The 16,036-nt window shown below is 36.8% G+C and overlaps 2 protein-coding genes across 3 annotated transcripts in view; one reads left to right on the top strand and one right to left on the bottom strand.

Moving 5' to 3' along the window:
• LOC150097302 (uncharacterized) overlaps window positions 1-16,036 on the top strand; it is a 194,773-nt gene that overhangs the window by 145,704 nt on the left and 33,033 nt on the right. The gene's annotated exons all lie outside the window — the stretch shown is intronic.
• Window positions 1-16,036, bottom strand: part of LOC150097303 (monocarboxylate transporter 9-like) — a 41,053-nt gene that overhangs the window by 22,289 nt on the left and 2,728 nt on the right. Inside the window, exon 2 of the mRNA XM_090407021.1 lies at window positions 2,042-2,269. Coding sequence (XP_090263147.1) covers window positions 2,042-2,269 — 228 coding nt within the window. The remainder of the gene's footprint in view (window positions 1-2,041; window positions 2,270-16,036) is intronic.

Below are 16,036 nucleotides of genomic sequence, written 5' to 3'. Positions count from 1 at the left end.
TTGACAATATTGGAGTTCTGACAGATAACAGAATAATTTAGAGGAAAAATATTGATAGGAAAATATCAATAATGTAGACTCTTCATGTAGTACTAATCATAGTATCCTGCACACCAGTGTTTCTCAAAGTGTGGTACGCGAAAGGTCTTCAGGGGGTATGTGGCAATTTTCGGCTGTGCATCATTAATGCATGGAATCATTATATTTCTTAACAAATAGTGCAATTAGAGACAACTGGGATAAAAATGGCACTAACTAATGAATCACATCTTCCTTCCAACAGAAACTACTGTATAGACTCAAGCCAAACCATATGTTGCTGCTGCAACATATGGTTTTGCTTGACACCACCCTGTTGTGAACGTGTTAAAACGAAGAAATATATAGTGAATGAATATGTTTCAGATATTATGGAATTCGGCTGAAGAGAATTAGCATTTCAACTCAACTGTTGAAATGCTAATTTGTCTTTGGTTCGCGATCTTTTGTTAATACCGCACCAATCATATGCATCTCTTCATAACTGCTCTACATATCTCAAGTCTTGTAAATTACTGGTAATTTTTGCTTGAAATAATGGGAAAGAAGATGAAGCTATTTGGGTAGATGACTTTGATGATGCACACAAGGAAACTATTCTCGATGCCTAAAGTAGTGATAGCGAGTAGGAGTTTCTTGGTATGTCACACCATTTGCATTTTTTTTCTGAAAACTTTAGTTTTTGAAAATCCCCACATATATTTCGCACCACGATTTTTTAGTTTTAATTTTGAGAAAAAAGTGTGAGTTATATTCGATAAATAAGGTAATTTTTTTAGCTTTCAAATTCTTAAGTATGGATCATTTTGTAAAGATTGGATTTATAAAATCCACGAAAGAGAGCAATATAGCAAATACAAGTAGCTGTAAGCAACAAGAAAACATTGATATTGCATCTGGACCAAATGAAATTGATAAGGGTGTGTTGTCTGACATCTCTAGAGAACCAACTAGGAAGACAATGAAAAATCTTCGTAAGTATGATATGAATTACTTGAAATGTGGATTTTCATGAACAGGGAATGAAGAGGAACCTATTCCAAATTTGGTTCTATTAAAAATAAATCATATTTTTTGTTTACATGAACATATAAATTAAAATAAAATAGACATTTACAAAGAAATATACTTTATTTATTTATTATTTGATAAGGGGATACTTGGTAATAAGGAAAATTTAAGAAGGGGTAAGCAGATATCTGAAGTTTGAGAAACACTGCTGTACACTCCTTGAGGGTACATATCTGGAATTTGATGATGGCATAATGATAAAATATATAAAAATGCTGTTGGGTTGTTTTCATTAAATGATTGCTAACTGATAAAAGATGTGGTGAATAGGAGAGAAAAAGAGGACTAGAATTTTTACATGGAGACTGATATCTTCACATGAGTAGAATGCATTGCCAAAATGTGTTATGAATGCTAGGAGTGTAAATGAGTTAAAGTTTCAATATGAATGCATATGCTCTATGATGAGTCTGTTGACTCCATGAAGATTTTATATTACATTAAATGATAATAAACAAAAAAATTATATCTATTTGATCCTCAGTATCAGAAAATGTTAAAAGAAGGGAAGGAAAGTGAATGGATGAATGCAGAAATTCAGATTTTATTCTGCATTCATTTTTCAGAAGATGAGGATATTACCTAGCCTTAGTTTCTGTGTGGCTGATTACTCACCTCTCCCACTGTGTTCCACAAACTTCGTATGCTTTTAGAGCCTCGTTAGGAAGTGAATAAGATTTTCTTGACTCTGAAATTTTGTAGTATGTCCTAGGTAGACTGTTTCAACTGATGATATAGTGTATATGAAATGTTTTAATTTACTAAAAGTCTCAAAACTTGAGGCTTTCAAATATTTATTCTTATTTACTAAGCTTTTTTTTTGTCTTACACAATACAGTTATACTACTGATATTTCAGTTTAAAATTAATAATAAGAAGCAACTGACAGAACTCAAAAGAGTAATTTCAGTTACCAAAATCAAATACTTACAACTCCACAAGTATTTAAAACTCCAAGAACTGAAATGAGAAATGAGGCACTCTCCAGATCCACCCCATGGTTGAAAGCATTATCTGGAATATAGACATAAGGAACATCCACACATGCATAAAGCAAGAAGTTGGAGACACAAAACAATGTATAACGTAGATTTTTGAAGATGGAAAGATCAATCATATCAACCAACAGGTCTCTGATATCTCCAAAAAAGGGGCAGCTCTAAGAATATCAACATAAAGATTGGTTATTGCATTTATGACTTAAAGCATATTTTGTAATAAAATATATAATAATAATTAACTCTACTACGTACCTTGAAGTAATTTGTAAGAAAGAAAATCTCTGTAATGCTGAGAATACTTTTGTAAACGTATCAATCAAAACACTTATATGTTTTACTGCCTTAAAAAAAAAATTATTGACAGCATTATCAGGATGAAGGAGGCAGTGAAACATGTTGGTGTTTTGTTTAGATAAATTTACAAAAGTATTCTTAACATCACAGAGATTTTCTTCCCGAAAAATTTAGGGTTGTTAGAAAGCATAAATGTAAAAATATCTACAACTGACTGATATAACTATCAGAAAAAAAAAAAAAAAAGAAACATGTAGGTGTTTTATTTAAATAAATATTCCCAGACTGGATATAAAGTGTTATGAAACCAGATCTGCATATAATACTAATCTTGAGGAAAATGACTATAACACACTATTCCAGTTTGCTATAGTAAGAGTTGACTGTATTTATTAAATGTATTTTTTCCCATTAAGTAGTCAATAAATGTTTGGATGACGAATCTTTAAAACCAATTTAATGATTAAAAAAAAAATCTGCTGCTCACACATTCATATGTTATCAAAAACAGTAAATGAAGTTAACAGACTTTTGTCTATAATTCATGGTGATCTTACAATAATCATCAGCAGGGATAAAACTAGATTTTTCTTGTTATTCACATATGTGTGGGTCACTGATTTAATATGCACTGCTGGTTGGAGTTCATGTTAGACCTCCATGGAGTCATATTATTCCATGGAGGTCCAGAATAATAACAACAACAATTTATTGGAATGAAAACAGCACAGAAATAAATTAAACCACAGATACATCCATATTTTATCTCTGTCACAGAGACACATAATCAAGGGCATGATATACATTGTAACAAACACACAGGCAAACGAAAAGTAAAGTGAGGAAGTTTAACACATACATACTTATTTAAATTGGATTGGTTTTTTAGGATGCTGCACATTCTAGAAAAAGCCTCTCACATTTGAACTTGCTGTGATGAAACATAGTAATTGTTTTCCATTTGGATCACTAAACCTGACTGTCCATATTCATGATTACAGATGTCTTTTATATTCTTAAAAGCAGATGTTGGCTAATTTTCCAGTCTGCCTATAGTACTTGCAGATTAAACCAACTTGCAGCTACAAGGTAAACTGCAAGTTTGTTTATTATAGGCATTATTATTAGTATTATTATTACCCCAAGACCTCATGGAGTCAAAGACTCATCTGGGAGGTCCTTTTATCACACACACAGCTCATCATACCATGCCTTGAATGCATTCAAACTCCTTGCAGACACCACACTCTTAGGCAAGGCATTCCAATCATTCACAACTCTGCATGAAAAAAAACTGTCCCTCACTCCCCTACTCACACCCTCTTTATACAGTTTCCAGGGATGACTTCTGGTTCTCCCCTGATCTCCCACTATTTTCTGTAGAACTTCTCCAGCATTGATTCTATAACAACCTCTTACCAACTTGTAGGTCTCTATCATACTCCCCTCTTCCTCCTGTCCACCAGACTCTGCAAATTACATCTTCTCAATCTTTCCTCATACTCGACATTCCAAAGGTCAGAAACCACCTTAGTCAGTCGCCTTTGGACCCTTTCCAATATCTCTTCATCCTTCTGAAAACCAGGTGACTAAATCTGGGCACAATAGTCCATGTGTGGCCTAATGAAAGCCTTATACAAAGGAATAAGAATCATTACAAAATTTTATAGAGAAATAATCTTTTTAGCCATAATTATGTGTGAAAAGAGACATCTTTTCACACCAGTGTTGCAACAGAAGTAGCAGTGTATTTGAACAGTGTTACAAAAAAGTGTTTTTTTTTTTCTTAAATTATATTCTGTAGATTTGTATAATAGCGCTTTTGCGTGATAGCCAGACTGGATATAATAATTTTACTGTGGTTCTGAAAGTGTTCGCTTTGGTTTTTATCTTGATTAATGTGGAAGTGCTCGTTAATGCTACAAAAATGGCCGCAGCAAAGAAACATACTGCAGCAACACAGAATGTCTGAACTTGGAGATCAAGTTTTTCCCTGGACTTTTCACAGTGGACAAGATGTGACAATTGTTTCATGTATGCATCCAGAAATTTTAAAGATTTATGGAGTGTTAGGTGGAATGATAAAAAGGAATGTATTATAGTATGTGAGAAATGCAATTAAAGGCTAGGATGTTTCATAAATGAGAATGGAATTACTGGGAATAATCAGGAAATGGATGGGAGTGCTTGTGACAGTAATAATAGAAGTGACATGGAGGAGCTTAGGCAAGAGTTAATGAAAATAAAGAGTCAATGAAGGAGAAAATTGAAAATTAAAGAAGAGTATAATTGGTGTAAATGACAAGGAAGATAATAAGAAGCAGCAAATATCTAAGGATGATAGGGTTACTTTATATGGTAACTCAATCATTAAAGGTGTGGTAAAAGATAAAGTGCAAAAGACATGTTTTACAGGTGGTATAATAAAACGAATATCAGATGCTTTGCATAGAAGGAAGAAACAGCATCAGAATTAGTGGTGGGCACAAACGACTTGAGTAGTGGGACAAAGAATGTGGAAAGGAATTTGAAGAAGTTGTTGCAGGAATTGAAGAATAATAGTGTCACTGGGAAAGCAGTTAGTTTGTTGCCTAGATATGAGAAGGAGAGCAGCGATACTGAATGACAAAATGGCTGAATTGTATCAGGCGGAGAGTGTTCAATTTGTGAATGTATGGAATGAATTCGAACTCAGCTTTGAACCATTCTAGCTGGGAGGTTAGAATGGTTCAAAGCTAATGGAATGAATTTGAATGGGTTTGGTATTGGTCATTTGGAGCGATTGTTGTTTAATAAGAATGCACAGAGTCTATACAAAATTAGTACCACTACGAGTCAGAGAGAGGTTGAGAAAGGATAAAAAGAGGATGGATACAAAGGAGAGAAAGTGATTATAGCAGAGCAAAGTAATGCAGTGCAAAATGGTGGGAATCATAAGAATATAAATGAAAATCAGAGTCAAGATCAGGGAAATAGGGATGGCCAGAATGAAGTGACAAGTGCACTATAGCAGAGAGAATAAGCAGGATTGTGTTGATGAGATGGCCTCAAAGAATGGGAATCACCTGAGTTTTTGGAGACTTCACGTATATAGTGAAACTGGTCTGGGTAATGAATCTTCCCATAATGCACAGTATTATACATGTCTGTAAGGATATGTGTTTTGCATTATGGGATATTAAGGCAGGTGATGTGAATTCATTAGCCTGTATATACGAGTTGCCCAGTTGTGAAGTTACTTCACGTGCAAACTTTGTTTGATTACACTTGGATAAAAGATTAAACCAAGAATATAATTTTTTGGCATCTTTAATTTATTTTACCTTTATCACCCTATGAGATCTAGGGTGACAGTCAGGGCCGGTGGAAGCGGGCATGCAGGCGCCACTACGAAGGGGGCGCTGCCGCCGGGGCACCGTTCATAAGTTCATTTTTAAGAAACAAAATTTTTATCATTAAAACAAAAAATTCTTAGAATGATCAATATTAAAATAAATAAGGCCGGATACACCGAATAAAAATTTAAAAAAATTGTATATTGCCGCCTCTTTGATCAGCCGGCTGTTTACAATTTTGCAGCGAGAGCAGGCTAAATGCTTGCCTACTGCAGTCTATCTAAAGTGAAATGGTGAATGGTTTTTATGTGCAGAAACGAATTTTCGTACAAAACATTTGTTGCTAGTTAACCAGTCATATGGTACGTATCTCAGTAGGCTACTGACAGTAGCGCAGTGCGGACTATTATTTCGTCTCTGTGTCGTGTTGTGTAATAATTTCTTGTGGGTATAAAATAGAAATGGAATCAAAAATTTAAAAAAAAGTTATCCGGTGCACAAAATCATAAGCATCATGCTGCAAAAGAAGCAGATGTTAAGAAACAAACTGGAGCTCTTAATAAATTTGTTAAAATATTAAAATATTCTGATGCAGATTGTAACCAACTCGATACATCAGAAATCAGAGTTGAAAACTCTGATTTCTGATGTATCATGAAATCCAGTTTTCATGAAAGTACTGTTGCAACTATTGAACAAGATGCATGATTTAAGTGAAAAACAGTTAAGAAAAGATTTAGTTGTAGTTGACCACGAAACTAACACCTTGTTAGTCTCTGTAAATTTAGAAGATCCAGGTGAATGGGGAAATATTGATGAAAAATTACGAGTTGTTTTAATTGAAATGGGACCTGTTCAAAAGAAAAATATAATATATCCCAGAGATACATATGGTCATAAATTTGGTGACACGTATTATAATAGAAAAATGGAAAACGGGGAGCTCGTGCCAAGAACATGGCCTATTTATTCCGAAACTTTAAATTCTGTTTTTTGCTTTTGTTGCAAACCCTTCACCCCTACCGAATCAAGTAGTCTTGTAGAAGGTTTAACGATTGGAGAAATGTAAGTACAACTTTCAAGTAATTTACATTTTTATTATCGTAAAAGAACCACACATGCCCAGATCATTACAGGGGAGCTTAGATAGACATTGCATGCGGGCGCAAAGATCCTAGCGCCGGCTCTGTTAACAGTGGTTAAGAGATTCATAGGGAAGACAATACAGTGTAGTACTGATAGTGAGAAGAATGTCAACAAGAGAGGCAATGGTGATTCCATTATATAAGGCTTCATTCAAAAATGTGCAGATGAAAATTAATGTGCACAGATCTGATTTTGGAAATATCAGAAATCCTTGAAGGTGAGAGGGAGGATTTCTAGAAAAATAAAGATACTGTGAATACATAAAGCATCATTCTATCTAGTAGTAGGCTTAGTGGCCTGTAGAGTCTCAAGCCATCTCTTGCTGGTCAATTATAAAAACTAGTATTTTTATGATCGACTTTCATGTGTAGCTTGGTTGATTCAGAAAACAAATAGAAGGGGCATGCAGCCAGGGTGAGGTACTTGTTTGCATAACTCACACAGAGAGGTTGGTGAAAGACACAAGTGGGTTAATAACAGTGATATTCTTTGCTTGTCAGCATGGGTTTGTTAAAGGGAGGTTGCGTTTTACCAACTTGCTCATGTACTATAAAAAGGTGCTGAATGCATTGGACAAGGGAGATGCATATACAGTGCATATACAAAAAAATCTCCCATAAAAATAACTAAAAATTTTTAAATATGAAAAATATTTAAAAGTGGAACAAATTAAAACAATACACCCAAAATAATACCAAACCTTTTTCCAATAAGAAACACTTCCACATTCATTTCATGATCATTCAAGACATTAATGACACATCACTTACAGGTATCAAAACGTGATCTCTTTTTCCTCCACAACCACAATCCACCTCAGCTATCCTAGCTATATCCTACACAATGCATTTTGCAAAAAAAAAAAAAAAAAAGGGCAGAACATGTACTTTTGTGAAATCTGATATCCCTTTTCAAAGGCTATGCAACTTAGAATCCCCACTTTTTGATCTGCTCTGGCTCAAGATTTACTTATCTCACTTTAGAGCCTTCATTTGCTGCCTTTACTACTCCTAATTCTGACAATTCTGCTGCTCTTTTTGACTATCTATCACTAAAAATTGATTTCTTAGAAACTAATCACCCAAATTGTGAAATTGTCCTCCATGGGGAGTTTAACGTCCAGAACACAAACTGCACCCCCCCCCCACTCCAACTTCACAGATCAAGCTGGTAGGGAAGCTGAATCATTTGCCATCAGTCATGACCTAACACAAATAGGTCAATTTACCAAGAATATCAAACAATTCTCATCATTCTACCAATGTTCTTACTTTTCTTAACCAACTCTCCCTCCAAATATGCCGTGTATGTTTGCTCACCTCTTGGCAACTCTGACCACAATCTGATTCAGTCTTCTTCTCTACAGTTCATCTTCTGCCCAGCTGATCTCAGCCTTGTACCCTATGGCACTATAATTGTGCCAACTGGGATGACCTCTGGAAATTTTATGCTGCTTTTCCATGGTCAGATTACTGCTATCACTCTCATGATCCAAATACCTGCACTGAAGTAGTGTAATCAAATAATCCTCACTGGAATGAAAGCCTTCATTCCCCATTCCACTGCAAACTCCTAACCTGTATCCCAGTCTTGTTTTTCAAAAAAAATGTGCCTCTGCCTTCCATGATAAAAATGCAGCTAATGTTCAATGGCATAAATTAAAAACTCCAGCTTCTCATTCAGCTTACACAACAGCTAGAAACATATCTAAAAAGTTATCAATGATTCCAAAGCAGACTTCATAAGAATGAAATGCAATAAACTTGCTCCTGCTCAACTGGCAGGCAATCAAGCCTTCTGGTCCTGTACTAAGGCTGTTGGGCATAACTTATATCCTTCCACGTTGCCATCTCTCTTACATCCTGATGGCACTATGCTAACTTCAACCAAGGAAAAGGCTGATCTCTTGGCATCAGTTTTTCACCTCTCCAACTTCTTGCCTGGACAACTAAAGCAAATCACTTCCCTTCCTTCCACAAACTGCCCACTGCATGTCTCCTCTGAACTGCCAAAAAAGACATAAGAAAAAGCCTCATTAATCTTGATAGTAATAATGCTTCTGGTCCAGATGGTATTCCTCTGGTTGTGCTCCAGAACTGACACCCATCCTATATCATCTATATAAATTTTCATATTCTACTGGCATCTACCCAATAGCATGGAAGCAAGTCCACATCCAGCCTGTACCCAAAAAGGGAAACAAAAGTCAGCCATCTAACTATTGTCCCATTGCTCTGACTTCAGTACTTTCAAAGTGATGGAGAAGGTTATCAACAACTATCTTCTTCATTACCTGGAGACTCGTCAGTTAATTGGCAATCACCAATATGGATTCTGCCATTCTCATTTTACAGCCAGCTTCCTAGCTAATCTCACCTACCTTTGAACTCAGGCCATGGAAAGATTTGGAGAAACTCGTGTTATTGCTCTCGATATTTCTAAGGCATTTGATTGTGTCTAGCACTGAGGCCTCCTGAAAACTGCCATTTTATAGCTACCTTCTACACTCTGTGATTGGATTTCCAGCTTCCTCACTGGTTGTTCATTGTGTGTCATGGTGAATGGCTTCTTCTCGTCATATTTCTCCCCATCAGTGCTGGAGTGCCTCAGGATTCTGTGCTTTCATCCACATCTTCCTTTATGTCGATGACTTCCTTCTGACTTCAAATCCTATTCACAGCTTTGCCAATGACAGTACTCTTCATTCCTCTTTCAATAAATCCTGCAGCACCCTAATGTTACATGCCTCAAGATCTTCCATAACCAGTAACTTGAACACTGACCTCCTCAACATTCTGAATTGGAGTGAAAACAAATCCCCTCTCATTTTTGATAATGTTCCAGTTTCCTTTCAAGATCAACTTTCTTGTCTTGGATTGACTGTCACATCCAGTTTATCCTGGAACAAACTCACATAGCCTCCTTAGCCTTTAAAATCTTGTTCTAAACATGCTTCACTTCCTGTAAACGCCTAATGTTCTATAAGAATCAGATCTGTTCAACTTTAGAGTACTGTTCCCACATTTAGGATGGAGCACCCAAGACCTCTAAGAATTCTTGATGATATTCAGAAGAGGAGGGCAATCTGCTTAATAGATGATCCTTTCCTCACAGACTCCCTTCAGTCACTTTATTACAGGTGCTTTGTTTCAGTGCTAGGCAGTTTCATGGGCATTGCTCCTCTGAATTGGCTGCTACCATTCCTCCACTTTCTTCTAACCATATAAGAACTAGAGCATCCATTGGCCAACACCTATACATTGTCCAGCTTTGAACACACTAAACTAACTTCTCATCAGCTTCCTTCATTTCCCTCTATTCTGGAATAATCTTTCCCATACTGTTTTTCCCACTGAGTACAACCTCCTCTTCAAGAAACATGTCAACAGGCTACATTTTTCTCCTTAATCACTTGTCCACATATGGCACTGTAGTGTTATAGATCTTGTGACCTTTCATGTGCGAGATTAACATAAAAAAAAAAACCCTCTTCAGTACCTTAACTACAACTCCATAGATCAGCTTATAATTTGTTACCTTAGCCTTATCACCACCTTTGTGAAGTGGAACAATTTTGCCTTCTTATCACTCTTTTGGGACTTGTGCTGTTGCAAGAGTCTTGTTAAACAGGTAGGTCAAGGCTGATTCCTTGGAACATTCCCTTAAGACATGTGGTGATATGTAATCAAGTCCTATTGCCTTATTGACGTCTAGCTGACTTAACTCCTTATATACCTCTTGCTTCCTCACCATTATGTCTTTTCTAATTTCATTCTCTACACTTGAGATGATTTCACACTAAGGATGAAACACCCTGATGAAGTGCTCACTGAATACCTCAACTGTGTCCTCTGCAGCAGTTCATCCATTAACATCAGCTTACCATAATCATTCTTCTTTCTATTTGCCATATATCAAAAAACTCATGAGAGTCTTTATTATTATTATCCTAAGACTCCATAGAGTTACAGACTCATCTAGGTGGTGTCTATTGTCCTACACACAGGGCCTCCTTATCCACTGGGCTATAGCCCAGGGGCGACATTGATCCAAGGGTGCTTAAGAACCGAATATGTTGAAATGTTTTTTTCCCCTCCAATTTTGGACGCAAAAATCTCCATTTAATTTGAAATGTCATCAAAATTAAACAAAAATATTTAATCAAACAAAAATATTATTAGGATTTTTTATACAGCTAACTAAGCAAATCATTAATAATATTTTCAATAACATTTTAAATCTTAATGATTGCTTGATTGCTTTTCTAAATAAAAGAATTTATATTTATTTTAAAAATTGCTGACAAAATATACAATTTCATTTTCGGCTGCACCACTGGCATTTTATTATAAAGATGTATTTATACTCAGAAATGAGCATAGTCTGTGTGCTTAAGTAGTGCATTCATTTTACAATTATCATTCAATATTAATATTTTTTTTGGTTTCTCTTTTGTTAATATTTCGAATTACTTTCACCTTTACAAATGTACTGTGGTGTGTTGTGAATACTTGACTATTTGTGAATTGTGATTATTATAAATACATTGACATTGTGTTTGTGTATAACATTTATAGGATATTTATTTAGTGCATAAATATATTTATTTATGTATTATTTAATTATTGTTCAATCCAATGTGATTAAGGCACCAATTTTTTTTAGCCCAGGACGCTCAAACTTGTTAAGATAGCCCTGCCTACACACACACACATCTCATCATACTGTGCCTAAAACACTTACAAATTTTCTGCAGACACCACACTCTCAGGTAATGCATTCCAATCATTCACAACTGTCTGTGCAAAAAACCTGCTTCTCAGTAAAATGAATGCACTCGCTTGCTCACACCCTTCTTATAGAGTTGACCTCTTGTTCTCTCCCCAATCTCCCACCATTTTATGAAAAACCTCTTTAATATTAAAATAGTAAACCTCTTTATTATTATATATTATAAAATATTAAAACCTCTTTAATATTAAAAAAAATAGTTCCACTGCATAAAGGTGGTTCCAAGACTGCTGTTGTAAATTACCGACCGATTAGCATATCAGGAATCATTGTCAAGGTCTTAGAGAAAATAGTCAAGAGGAAAATACAAGATTGGATAGAAGAAAATGGGATACTGTATCGGGGACAGCATGGTTTTGTAAAGGGTAGGTCATGCCTCAGTAACTTGCTCACGTATTATAACACAGTGACGGCTGAACTGGATAAGGGTAATGGGTTTACGGTGATTCTACTGGACCTTGCCAAGGCCTTTGACAGGATTCCACGTGGAATTCTAATCAGTAAATTGCAGCATATGGGAATGGACATAGGGTTGGTGAGATGGATAGGAGGGTGGTTGACGGAGAGATATCAGAGAGTGGTTTACTCGGGAGTAGAGTCCACAAGACGGCCTGTGACTAGTGGTGTGCCACAAGGATCTGTTCTTGGACCACTGCTGTTTAATTTGTTCATAAATGATATAGGAAATGATCTGAGAGGAACAGTTCATTTGTTTGCGGATGATGCGAAGTTGGGTAGGGCAATAGTGAATGCAGAGGACGTCAAAATTTTGCAGGATGATTTGGATAGATTGGAGGTCTGGGCTAAGGAGAATGGATGTCAGTTTAATGTGGCAAAATGTAAGGTTATGCATTTTGGGGTGAAAAGATTGGCGGCAGTTTACTGCATTGGTGGAACCCTGCTCCAGGAAATTGATGAGGCACGAGATTTAGGAGTGTTGGTGGATAAGGAATTGAAATTTAGGGGACACATTGCAAAAGTGACCAAAACAGCTCATCAAATCACTTGGTTGCTGAAGAATACGTTGACAAGCAGAGACAAGCAGGTTATTGTTCCTCTCTATCGAGCCTTGATAAGACCGCATCTAGACTACTGTGCTCAGATTTGGTCACGTAGGTTTCTTCTTGATGGGGAGGAGGTGGAGAGGATCCAGAGGCGAGTGACCAAGATGATAGCAGGTCTGTGGAATGAACCGTATGAAAACAGGTTGAGGATTTGTGGGTTGCAAAAATTGGTTGATAGGCGGAGGAGGGGAGATATGATTGAGACATTCAAATTACTGAAGGGTTTCTATAAAATTAATTCAGAAGATATTTTTGAGAACAGGGCTGGTTGTGGGAGGACTAGGGGACATCCATGGAAACTGGGCAAAAGTGTGGTTAGTAAAGGTGTTAGAGCTGGGTTCTTTACTTTTAGAGTAGTGAATGAGTGGAATGCGCTCCCTGAGTCTGTAGTGGAAGCTGTGACAGTGAATGAGTTTAAGGCGAGGTATGATAGATACTGTATGAATGTCAAATAGTTGTGATGAATATGATTTGGGGCCTCCCTCGATGAGTCTAATGACTCCCTGGAGTTGCCCGTAATAATAGTAATAGTAATAATAGTAATTAATCCTATAACAACCACTTACCAACTTGTACGTCTCTATCATATCACCCCCCTCCTCCTATCCACTAGACTCTGTATATTGCATCTTCGCAACCTTTCCTCATATTCAACATTCGAGAGATCAGAAAATATTTTGGTCAAGTGCCAAAATTTTCTTAGTCTGATTTGTTGATCTCTGTTTGCACTGCACTTTTGTCCTTACCAATTGGGTCAATCTCATAACCTGCTCTTTACACTCTTCACGCAACTGATTATTACCATTATTCATCTTGTTCTGCTTCCAAAGTGCTTTCTTCTTCAAGATTTCATGCTTAATCCCCTCATTTATCCATTTGACACCTTTTGAACCTTATTCAGCCTTTTGAACTCTGGAATACATTCACACATTGATGCTGTTTCCTAAGCTTGTCAAAATCACCAGCCTTATACTTCCACATATATACTTTCCATACAGAAGTCTTCATATGGCTATCCACAACCCAGGTGATCACTTCTCGATCACTCTCACCAACTGGAGGGAAGTACAAAACCCAACTCACAATTACCTCCTCTGATTGCAACTCACTGCATATTACAATTCATTTTCATTATTGGTCAGGAGTACTTGATTATCTTACCATAATCATTCCTCTTTCTACTTGCCACATATCAACACCTCTATGTATATAATACGCTAAGATGGCTATTACTTCATAATGGAATATTAACTACAGCAGTATAAGCTGGGAAGAGAAAAATGCAAGTAGTAAGAAGTAGTAGTAAGAAGTAAGAAGCAATAGTAAGAAGGGGATAGAATTTCTGGAATTATTGAGGGACAAATGTCTTCAGCAGCATGTAATAGAGGAAACAAGAGGTTCAAGAGTTTTGGATTTGATCATAGCATCAGAAGAGCTAATAATAAGTGAGATGACATCTCTCCCATCAGTTGGAGAGAGTGACCATGTGGTTTTGACTTGGAAGATGAACAGACATACAGGTGTATCAAAGAAAAGGGAACGTATGTGGAATTATAAGGCGGGTGATTATAATAGTGTTAGGTATCAACTAGGGGCAGTTCCATGGAGGGCAGAATTGGAAGGTCAGGATATCATTAGTGCTTGGGAAATTGTGAAAGAATATTTGTTAGCAGCAAATAGCAAGCTGTATTCCACGGGTGAAGAAGCGGACACAATTTGGTGTAAAGTGGATGACAAATGATATCAAACAGGAACTGCAGTTGAAAAAGAGATTATGGAAGAGATATAAGGAGAGGGGTGGAGGACAGATACACGAAGAATATAAGATGCAGGCCAGGAGAGTGACCAGAAATGTGAGGAAGGGAAAACTGAAATATGAGAAGAGATTGGCACTAAGATCCAAAGAAAATCCTAGGGAATTTTTTAGTTATGTAACTAGTAGGCAGGGAAACAATTGTGGAAGAATGATATTGTGGGATAAAAATGGGAATAGAGTGACTGATGCAGAGTACATAGTGGAATTGTTCAATGAACACTTTATTGGAGTATTTCATCCTAGAGGAGTCAGTTTTAATGCTAGAGAGATAGGGCAGGTTTGAGGTTTAGAGGTACAGGAGGGGAGTGTGTTTCAGATACTGAGTACTCTGGATGTCAGTAAAGCTGTTGGACTGGATGGTATTTCACCACAGGTTTTGAGAGAATGTGCTAAAGAACTGACAGCTCCATTGACCTGGCTTTTCAATAAGAGTCTGGCTGCTAGAAAGGTACCCAGGGAATAGAAGGTAGGTAAGATTGTGCCGCTGCATAAGGGCAGTGGCAGACTGGAAGTGTCTAATTATAGGCCTGTTTGTGTGTCATCAGTAGTTGTTAAGGTCATGGAGAAATTAGTGAGGGACTATATACAATGTTGGGCAGATGAGGGTAATGTTATCTGTGAGAATCAACATGGATTTGTTAAGGGGCACTCTTGCTTTAGTAATACAATTGCCTTTTATAATAGTGACAAAAGCAGTTGACGAGGGAAAAGCATTATACTGCCATTTTTTTTAAATTTTGCAAAGGTGTTTGACAGGGTGCCACATGATAAGCTGCTATTTAAGTTGCAGTGCATGGGTTTAAATGTCAAATTAGTCAAATGGATTCAGGATTGGCTGACTAATAGGTATCAGAGAGTTGTGTATGGTGGGGCAATATCAAGGAAGCAGAAGGTTACAAGTGGGATTCCTCAGGGCTCAGTACTGGACCTGTATTGTTCAACCTTTATATCAATGATATTGTCAATGGATTGCAAGGGGACATTCAATTGTTTGCGGATGATGTGAAGCTGGGAAGGGTTATTAGTAATAGTGCAGATGTGGCAGCCCCTGCAAGAGGATTTGAATAAACTAGAGAGATGGGCAAATGAATGTGGGTTTGTGTCGGTTTAATGCAGCAAAATGTAAAGTCTTGAAGTTTGGGACACATCGATGGGAGGATGCATACTCGATTGGAGGAGCTGTACTGGAGTGGGTAGGGGAGACAAGAGATCTGGGGATGATGATTGATAGAAAACTGAAATTTAGGGAGCATATTGCAAAGGTAGTGAAGGTAACCCAGAGGATTGCTGCAATACCGAGAAGGATGCTGACCTGCAGAGATAAAAGAGTTATCATTCCGTTCTATAAGACCCTGATCAGACCACTTAGACTATTGTTCTCAGATTTGGTCCCCAGGATTTGATTATAAATTGGGGATAAATTGACTGTGGAAAGGGTACAGAGGTGGATAACAAAGATGGTTTCAGGACTATAATATG

The sequence above is a fragment of the Typopeltis vanoorti genome, chromosome 17, assembly GCF_054136105.1.
Source record: "Typopeltis vanoorti isolate ZY-2024b chromosome 17, IOZ_Tvanoo_1.0, whole genome shotgun sequence".
Taxonomy (NCBI): Eukaryota; Metazoa; Arthropoda; class Arachnida; order Uropygi; family Thelyphonidae; genus Typopeltis; species Typopeltis vanoorti.
The sequence above is the reverse complement of the archived record's forward strand: the minus strand, read 5'-3'. Positions and strand labels throughout refer to the sequence as shown.